The sequence below is a fragment of the Panthera uncia genome, chromosome X, assembly GCF_023721935.1.
Source record: "Panthera uncia isolate 11264 chromosome X, Puncia_PCG_1.0, whole genome shotgun sequence".
Lineage (NCBI taxonomy): Eukaryota > Metazoa > Chordata > Mammalia > Carnivora > Felidae > Panthera > Panthera uncia.
Genome location: NC_064817.1, coordinates 102763746 through 102774225, shown reverse-complemented (window position 1 = coordinate 102774225; position 10480 = coordinate 102763746). Strand labels below are relative to the sequence as shown.

The window sequence follows — 10480 nt, the reverse complement described above, 5'->3', positions numbered from 1 at the left end:
AAATTATAGTTTTTTGTGGGAATCCTAGTAAACTTAAGCATTGTGTCCCCTATAATTTTAAGAAGGTAACTAAATATAAAATGAAGAAAAAAAACTTGGCTTGCCTCACTCTAATTATAGCCTTGCCTAAATTTCCAAAATTATAATACTCATTGACCTAAAATATTCCGTTTGGACATACATGCTGTGACACAATAAGTGATAAATTAAAATTAAAGTAGGTCTTTGACACTTACAAATTGGCTTAATGAAATCGGACCCCATAGACCCCCAGATAAAATAGTTAATCTGGCCCAATATAAGTTAAAACAGGGTGATCAAGGATTAAAACTCACTCTATAGAACCTAATGAACAAATGGGTGATTATCTTCACTGCTTCACCATTTGACAGTCCAATTTTGCCTGCTCTTAAATCTAAAGAAAAGAAAAAAGTTGTGTGTGGGAAGGTATTCCTCATGGTAGATTACTACAATCTTTATGCTGTGGTCCCATCCATCAAGGCCCCCACAGCAGACATCCAATGTTATTAAAATTACTGATTCTATTCATGAAAAACTGGTAAATATTTTGCCTTTATAGATATGGCTATCATTTTCTGTTCAGAATCTATTTCAACAGCCTCTCAGCTGCAGTTTCCTTTTACCTCTGAAGGGACACAATACCTCCATCCTACCCATGGTGCACCTCAACAGATGTGATATTACACTGATAACCCTCCCCCAAGTAGATTCATTAGACACACTCATTAAGGACATATGAATCCAACATCTTTTAGTTCATCTTGGGTTCTGATGGCAACATATTCCTCATTTACAAAATAAAATTTTTTTTTAATGTTTATTTTTGAGAGAGAGAAACACAGAGTGCGAGTAGGGGACAGTCAGAGAGAGAGGGAGACACAGAATCTGAAGCAGGCTCCAGGCTCCAAGTTATCAGCAGAGAGCCTGATGCAGGGCTCGAACTCACAAACAGTGAGATCAGACCTGAGTCGAAGTCAGACACTTAACTGACTGAGCCACCCAGGGGCCCCTCATTTACAAATTTTATTCCCCAATTAAAATTAACAGGCACTCTTGTTAGTGCCCCCCTGCCCCCACTGACACCAAGCTCCTTCACCAAAGACACTTTGGCAACCTCTTCTTATACGTGCTGGAGTCTGACATGCTTCTGATGGCTATAAGTTGACCAAGGGCTTCAGGTGCAAAAAACTGCCCCCCTCATCTTATGCTATACACCATTAAAACAAACAAACAAACAAACAAACAAACAAACAAAACAACTGGCTACCTACTGGGCTTTCCTAGACTCTGAGCCTGTGACCCTCCATACTTTGCTGCCCAGTATGCTTTGAGTCATGGAAACAGCATCCCACAAACTTGACACAGCTATAGAGGCCTTTTTTTTTTTTTAAGTTTATTTACTTATTTTGAGAGAGAGAGAGAGAGAGAGGCAGAGAGAGAGGGAGAGAGAGAATCCCAGGCAGACTCTGCTGTCAGCATGGAGCCGGACGCCGGGGTCGAACCCACAAACCGTGAGATCATGACATGAGCCGAGATGGAGAGCCAGATGCTCAACTGACTGAGCCACCCAGGCACCTCAAGGAAGCTTTCTTAAAGCAGGAAGCAACCATACCCAGGCTCTCTGACATATATTCTACTCGCAGGAGGGGTGGCTTTCCTTGTCCTCAGTCCCTTGCCAGATGCAAGGGTCCTAGAAGTCACCCCTCCCCCAGACAGATACGTGGGAAACCCTCTGGGATTGAGTGAACACCAGAGTTCATAGACCACGTGAATGACACTGCTAACCATTATACACGATGGAGCTCAGTGAAATGTTGGTGCTTTCCATCCTTTAGCAAGGATATCCCTAATAAAGGATGGAACCCAAAAAACAACACACTTAGCCAAACTTCAGGCAGTCATCTTAACACTGGATGCCCTAGCCAACAAGTGGTACCATCTTTACATTAATTCAAAACTGATGGGCATTGTCTAAAATGGCTTCTTTCAGGTTAAAGAACTCTGGGAATCTCTTGCCTGGTAGATACCCAATATGTAAAAGGACATATGTCTCTCTCTATATTAAGTTCACAATATAAATCCTTGCCAAGACTCTCATTACCTTTGGAGTTAGAAGTATTAATATTAACCACAGTACACATTTCATTTCTCAAAATTTACAATTCTGGGCTCTAGGAAGAGACACTCAATAGAACTTCTATGTCCCTAGAAGTTCCCAAATAACCTGTTTAAGAGACATAATGGTCTTCTCAAACAATTCCTTTTCAAATTCCAGTTTAAATAAACTCTTAAATGAGTATCTTACCTCAGGCCTTAACCAATCTCTACATTTTTTATCTTTCTCCATCCCATAAGGGCTGGAGGCCAGATCAAGTGTTCATATTCTCCTAGGATCTCTTAACCATAGATTGTCCCATGGGCAGGGGAGCTGCTCATCTGATATATGACCCATTTGAATTTAAACTTCCACCCAAAAAAAAAAAAACTTGTAAGTGCAGCTGCACACCATGCTGGTGATTGTAGTCTTATTAACCACTGGTCTAGATACTTTCATTGGTTTATAATCGGGAGGCCCAATTTAGCAAATGCTAAGACCCACATCAACCTGAGTGGGTATCCCCCTAAAAAGGATACCTGAAGTCGCTAGACGATATTGCCCTGGCCCAGGATGTTACTGCTAGAGATGACATCACCTCAGACAACATCACCTCAACCCAAGACCTCGCCATTGGAGATGACTTTACTCCCTGTGCTGGAGACAACTTCACCCTAGATGCTAAGATCTCCACTCAAACAGTGTGCATGAACTGCCTTTCCTAAAGTACAAACGGGACACAGGACATTTTTGTTTTTCTTCTTTTGATATTAGGGATCCTATTATGTTCCTGAGCTCACTGTCTGCAGAGGCCATGATCCTGCTATACTCCTTGCTCTTGACTAAAAAGTACATGCCTGTACTCCTATGCCTAAAGGGAAATCTGGTAGGGGTTACTACTATCTGTGTCATTCTAAAAAGTAATGGAGGGGCGCCTCGGTGGCTCAGTCAGTTAAGTGTCCAACTCTTGATTTCGGCTCAGGTCATGATCTCATGGTTCATGAGTTTGAGCCCCATGTCAGGCTCTGCCCTGGCAGTGTGCAGCCTGCTTGGGATTCTCTCTCTCCCTCTCTCTCTCTTTCCCTCCCCCACTCGCTCTCACTCTCTCCCTAAAACAAATAAATAAACTTAAAATATGAAAATTAAAAGTAATGGAGATTATTGCTTTCCCCAGGAGACATCTGCTTCATATCAGTCAATCCCTTGACCTCCTGGGGAGAGGACCACCCACTCCCTGGTGCCTTCTACTACACTCCTCCAGCTATCTACCACTATCTCCTGCCTTGCATCTCTGACCATGATAACCACAACCTCTCTTTTCACTTTAATTACTCACAAATACAACTAATCTTTACAGAGATTTATCAGTTCATACCCTCCAACAACATAACTGCCAGACCTGCCACCTTAACATGAGGCATATTTCTAACACACTTGACAATTCCACCAAGATATTGTTAGAGTCCCCCAAAGTTTAAAATGTACTTTGTTGGCTAATACCATATAAATAAGAAACCTATTTATGGGCTGACCTACAGGGATTCATACCTTCACTTGTGTTCCTCCTTTCTCACTCCCATAATAAAATGTCTATGCTGTTTGGGGCAACTTAAGCCCTACTACTGAAAACCTCTATTATCAGCCTTCTAAAATTTTCTTAATATGATTTCAAAACATCAAAGGACCAACTGTATTAGTCATGTTTAAAAATTTTTTTTGATAATATAAAAACAGGGAAGGGGACAAAACATAAGAGACTCATAAATATGGAGAACAAACAGAGGGTTACTGGAGGGGGTGTGGGAGGGGGTTGGGCTAAATGGATGAGGGGCACTAAGGAATCTACTGAAATCATTGTTGCACTATACGCTAACTAATTTGGATGTAAATTAAAAAAAATAAAATTAAAAAAACATTAAAATTTGTTTTTGTATATTATGATGTTTTGACATCTTAAAAAATTCTCCTGGCTATGGAGAGACTGCCCCTCCCAGGGCTAGCTAATTCTTAGAGATAGCAAAGAACTCAGCCTTTGGTCTGCAAACCAACCAATCCAGAGCTGTGCCTCCTCCATCTGGCCAGTGCATCCCAAGAGGCAATATTCCTCTGCCTTAGTCCCATGGCCACTAAAGACCACCCCTTAAGATATTTGGATGTTAAACCAACTGTGCATTCCGCGGCGGGAGGGGGGGGGAATCCTATTTAGCCATGGTGTATAATATTCTTTATATGTTGCTGGATTCAGTTGTTAATTTTTTTATTGCTTATTTATTTAAAAAGTTGTTACTATTGAAGTACAATTAACATTCTGTCTCTCTTTCTCTCTGCCCCTCCCCTGCTTGTGTATGCACCTGAACTCGGTTTCTCTCTCTCTCTCAAAATAAATAAATAAACTTAAAAAAAATTTAAAGTGTGCCTGGGGGTGCCTGGGCACACCTGGGTGGCTCAGTCGATTGGGCATTTGACTCTTGATTTTGGCTCAGATCATGGTCTCATGGTTCATGGGATCGAACGCTGCATTGGGCTCCAGCTGACACCATGGGGCTTGCTTGGAATTCTCTCTTTCCTCTCTCTCTACCCCTTCCCCCCTCAAAAATAAATAAATATTAAACAAAATTAAAGTGTGCCTGTTCTAGACAGCATACAGTTAGATCCCATTTTTTAAATGTTTATTTATTTTTGAGAGAAAGAGAGAGTGCATGAGCAGGGGAGGGGCAGAGAGAGAGAGGGAGACACAGAATCTGAAGCAGACTCCAGGGTCTGAGCTGTCAACACAGAGCCCGACGTGGGTCTTGAACCCATGAACCATGAGATCACGACCTGAGCCGAAGTTGGACGCCCAATCAACTAAGCCACCAAGGTGCCCCAAGTTAGATCTCATTTTTAAATCTAATCTGATAATCTGTTTTTATTTTAATGCTGATTTCATTTACATTTAATGTAATTATTGATTATAATATAAATTTAATTATTTATAACTGCCTTTTTGCTATTTTCTATGTCTTACGTATTTTTTGTCCTCTATGTCTTCTTTATTGCCTACTTTTGCACTAAATAGATATTTTCTAGTGTGCCATTTTAATTACCTTTATTTACTCTATTTGTTGAATTATTTTCTTAGTGGCAGGTCTGGGGATTACAATGTACATCTTAACTGAAAACAATATACTTCACATTTATCCTAACTTCTTTCTGGTAGTGTTCAAAAACTGCTTTCATATAACTCCCTTTCCTCTTCCTTCCTTTGTGCTATTACCATATGCATCACAACTTTATATGTTCTAAATCTACCAATATTTTAATAATTATTGTTTTATGTAGATGTCTTTTAAATCAGTAGTGGGAAGGAAAGAAAAATATGTTTACATTGTATTTTATGTTTTCCTATATAATTACCTTTACTGGTGCTCTATTTCTCTGTGTGGATTCGAATTACAATTTCTCTTCAGCCTGACAAACTTCCTTTTTCTATTTCTTATAAGGCAGGTGTGATAGCAATTAGTTCTCCTAAGCATTTTTCCCCCCTGAGAATGTCTTTTTTTTGTGGGACCTTCATTTTTTAACAGTTATTTTTCTAGGTGTAAGATTATTTTTTAATAACAGCATTATTGAGATATAAATCATATAACATATGATTAACTCATTTAAAGTGTTCAGTGTTTTTTTTTTTTTTGGTATATTCACAGAGTTATGCAACAATCACCACCATCAATTTTAGAACATTTTCATCATGCCCAAAATAAACCCTATACCTTTTGTAGTCACTCCCCATCACCCACCCTCCCCTCTGGCCCCACAAGCCCCAGGCAACTACTAATCTACTTTATGTCTCTTTGGATTTGCCTGTTCTGGACATTTTATATGAATGAAGTTATGCCATAGGTACTGTTTAGTGACTGCCTTCTTTCACTTATTATTTTCAAGATTCATCCATCTTGTAGCATGTATCAGTACTTCATTTCTTTTCATTGCTGAATATTATTCCTTGTTTGGATATACTATTCTTTGTTTATCCATTTATCAGCTGATGGGCATTTGGGTTGTTTCTACTTTTAGGCTATTATGAATAATGGTGTTACAACGAGTCACGCACAAGTTTTTATGTGGACATAGACTTTCATTTCTGTTGGGTGTATATGTAGGAGTGGAATTGCTGAGTCATATGATAACTATATGTATAACCTTTTGAGGAACTGCCAAACTGTTTTCCAAAGTGGCTGCACCATTGTGCATCCCCATAGGCAGTGTATGAGGGTTCCTATTTCTCCACATTCTTGCCAATACTTATTATATGTCCTTTTTATTATAGCAACATCCGAGTTTATAAATGGTATTTCTTGATATTTAGTAATAGATTTAGACATTAAAAAATTTGAAATATACTATTGTTTTACTGATTTTTTTGCTTTATGAATTTTGAACTTAAAAATACTGATAGTAATATATATTCCAGTATTAAACAAAGAAGGATCCCAAATTCTAATTTTTGCTCTGATTATTGCAATAAATAATTGCAGTTTCTTATAAGACCTCACATGACAAATTATCTTCAGAGCTTAGAACTAGGGAACTAGGTAAAAGTGTTTTACTACTTACATATTCTGTCTACAAAAATAATGAGAGTCGCATAACTCATTCCTTTTTTGTACTGGCTGTTGGAAAGCTTAAAGCTAGAGTTTTTCTTAGTCATGAACTCTTGCAAAACTGTTTAACTTTTATTTTCATCTTGTATGTTGTGGATGTTGCTTTTATACCTGTAAATTTAGTTGCACCCTTTCAGAAGGAAATAAGGTCTAAAAACAGTATATAGGTAAATATTTAGTTAAGTACCTTGATCTGCCCAGCAATCCCAAGGCAGTAGTTAGGGTGAATATTTCCAACCCTATACATAATGAAAGTGAGGCAATGAAAAGTGATTTACCTATAGTCAGAAGCTTAGAAGTGGCAGAGCTGATGTCAGAACACAGATCTTCGAAAGTCTCCCATTTAAGTTCTTCACACTACCCTGTCAACATTCTACCACTGTGGGTTTTTTTAATGTTTATTTATTTTTGAGAGAGAAAAAGAGTGTGAGAGGGGCAGGCAGAGAGGGGAACAAAGAATCTGAAGCGGCTCTGGGCTGACAGCCTGATGCAGGGCTGGAACTCATGAACTGAACTGTGAGATCATGACCTGAGCTGAAGTTGTACGCCCAACCGACTGAGCCACCAAGGTGCCCCTCCTTCACTGTGTTTAAGACAGACATTTTCAGACATTTGGAAAGTATTCCAAAGACACTCCTGCAGAACTAACAACTAAATGTGATAGATCCCCGAGGTAAGATGTTCAACTAATATACCATCACAATGATTGAGATAATTTTAAATGTTCTTTAATTCAATCCCTACAATGGCCTTCCTCTGTATGATAGAAAAAACTTTTTTTTTATCCTGCAGTGATGATCTGTGATTATATTTATTACTAAATTTAGATTATTAATTTTTTGCTAATGCTAAGTAAGATATTGTAAAACATAAAAATCTAGTATTTGTTTGATAATATGGGTCATGGTATCTGATATCTGTAGTTAGCTTTATTAAGAACAGGGGAAAATATTTCCAAACAGCTCCAATGTAGAGTAATTTATAGGAAGTTACTTTATATTTCATTGCATTATATTTTACAGTCATATAAAATAATTATTTGACTCTATGAAATTTATGCATTCTCAAGGAAAGAAAGTGAATAACTACAGAGTTATAGAAATGCATTTGGTATTCATTACTTGGTGATGCCAACTGGAATTTAGGTTTTAGCAACAGATTCAAGGTGAGAACACCATTAGCTAAAAACTATACTGATCATTGGGTGATTTCTGGGAATTTAAATTCACTTATTAAGTTGAGCAAATAAATTATATGTGTATTCCAGACCTATGTGACAGTTACAAAAACAGTCTAATCATGAATAGGAGAATATAATAAATTTTATAAATGCTTTAAAAGAATGCTCTCCTATCCTATCCTCATTCTATGTCCACTTCTAGGCTTGAATATTGTGGACACTTGCCATGTTTGGTCCAAAAAATAAGGTCATCACTATGAATTAATAAACATCACAAAAATGACTGAATTTGCCATGTGTTATATGGCAGGATCCTGTAGTTGAGTAAGTGTTGGTTTTCTAGAATGGTAAGAAAGCTTAGAAGTTGCAGAGTTTGCCTCAGTCATTTTACAGGTACAAGAAATAAAGATGAGGTAAAGGGATTTTCCCCAAATCTCATAAGTTCATGGCAGAGTGGGGCTACAACAAGCTGATATTTGATTGAAGGCTATTTCCGCAATACCATGATACTTCAAGTCAAAGTTTAAAATGCATCTGATTTGCAGCTTTGTTTAAACTTTGGGCTAAAAAAATGAGCATTATATAACCTAAAATAGCAAAAAGTTTTGGGGAACTCATATTATCAGATTACAGCCGACTAGAAACCAAATACAATAGCAATGTTACCATCAAAGCATATCATGGATAGATTATTAAAAGCAAGTGTAATGATGACAATCTTCAGGTTCCCTAGGATTTTTTTTTTAAGAATCACAAGTGCTGCTGTTAGATATATTAGGGTCACTAAAATTACTTTCCAGAGGAATTTTTGAAACTAAACTAAATTACTAAGAAAATTACTGTCATGCAGAGAAAGGAACGGACATCTGGAAGAGGAGCCAAAGAAGTTTAATGGCTCTTTAAAAAAAAATTATTTCATTACCCCCAAAATGTGCTGAACATTAACTTCATGAGTTGAATATTACAGATGAAGAAAGGGAAGAAGGAGAAATCCACCCAGTTTTGAAATCACAGATTGAGTTTTGGAAAATGGTTTGATCTTGTAATCTTTTTTGCTGGTCCTTTCTTGGCATTTACTATCTTCTGATTAGTTGGATTACATCTTCCTGTTTTCACATGATTCTGTTTCATTCTATGAAGTTGATCCATCTGTTGCCTTTGAGAAACTTGGTGTGAGCTAGAGATCTGAGACATTTCAGCTAGGTACGTACGGCATTCATCACTGGTTTTGTGGTAAGCCTTTGACTCTTGTTCCAATCTAAGTGCACAGTTTTTCACTTGATTTTCAAGACTCCTTTTTTCTTTTTCTAACTGTTTAAGTAATGTATTTAAGGATTCCACTGACATTCGCTCATAGACACGAATAGAAGATAGTCTATCTGAAGGATCTCCACGGAGTTTTTCCATTTTCTCTTTGAGAGTAGCAATTTGCTTTACTAGATGATCATTCAGTCCAAGTTGGACTTCATAACGTGTTTTCCATTCACCACCTTTATTTTCAATATTGAGTTTGGCTTCCAGTTTCACTATCTCCTGTCTTAACTCAAGTATCGAAAGCTGTACTAAGTCTCTCATGTGGATTTCTTCCATTAACTCCAATTTAAGGCAGTCAATGCCCCTACTTTCGAAGTTATCACCTCTTCCATCCCCCATGGTGTGAGGTCAGAGACCTCCCACACCCTTCCCCTCAGCACAGCTTACAGCAGAAGACCTGAAGGGACATCCAGAAGCTGGGGAGAAGAAAGTGTTGTCATAAGCTGTTGCCGTGGTGAACTGACTCCTAGAATTCTTAGTTGGTAGTTTTCTCCCCCAGCACTTTGAATATGTCATAACACCACCTTCTTATCTCCATTGTTTCCGATGAGAAATCAGCTGTTAATGTCATTGTGGTTCCTTTGTATATCATATGTAATTTTCCTCTTGCTGTTTTCATATTTTTCTCTTTGGCTTTGACTTTCAACAGTTTGACAATGATCTTTCTAGCTATAAATATCTTTGGATTTGTACGACTCAGAATTCATTGAATGTGGATGTAGATTGGATGTAGAGAGTTAATTTGGGTGTGTAGATTGTTTTTCATCAAATTTGTGAACTTTTCACTCATGATTTCTTTATATACTTATGCCTCTTTTTTTTCTTTTTCTCTTCTGGAACTCCCATTATACATATGCGGTGTGTTTGATGGTGTCTCACAGGCCTTCAAGTTTCTTCAGTTTTCTTCATGCTTTTTACATTTTGTTCTTTTGACTGGATAGTGTCTATTGATCTACCTTTGAGTTTGCTGATTCCTTCTTCTATTGCTCAAATCTGCTGTTGAGCTCCTTGAGTGAATTTTTCATTTCAGTTGTTATGCCTTTTAACTCTAGAATTTTTATTCATTTCTTTTTTATAATTCATATCTCATTATTTAAAAAAAAGTTTATTTGTTGAGGGGAGCAGAGTGAGAGGGAGAGAGAGACTCTCAAGCAGCTGACAGCGCAGAGCCCAATGCAGGGCTTGATCTCACAAACCGTGAGACCTGAGCTGAAATCAAGAGCTGGA

The 10480-nt window shown here is 37.8% G+C and overlaps 1 protein-coding gene across 1 annotated transcript; it reads right to left on the bottom strand.

Moving 5' to 3' along the window:
- Positions 1-8811: 8811 nt before the first annotated feature.
- On the bottom strand, positions 8812-9689 carry LOC125932385 (coiled-coil domain-containing protein 169-like). Its single transcript, XM_049644903.1, has one exon. The coding sequence runs from the start codon at positions 9590-9592 to the stop codon at positions 8948-8950; it is 645 nt and encodes a 214-aa protein (XP_049500860.1). The 5' UTR covers positions 9593-9689; the 3' UTR covers positions 8812-8947.
- Between the last annotated feature and the right edge of the window lie 791 nt (positions 9690-10480).

Excerpts from the sequence above, each read along its gene's own strand:
- LOC125932385 (XM_049644903.1), bottom strand. The coding sequence starts at position 9,592 with ATGGGGGATGGAAGAGGTGATAACTTCGAAAGTAGGGGCATTGACTGC.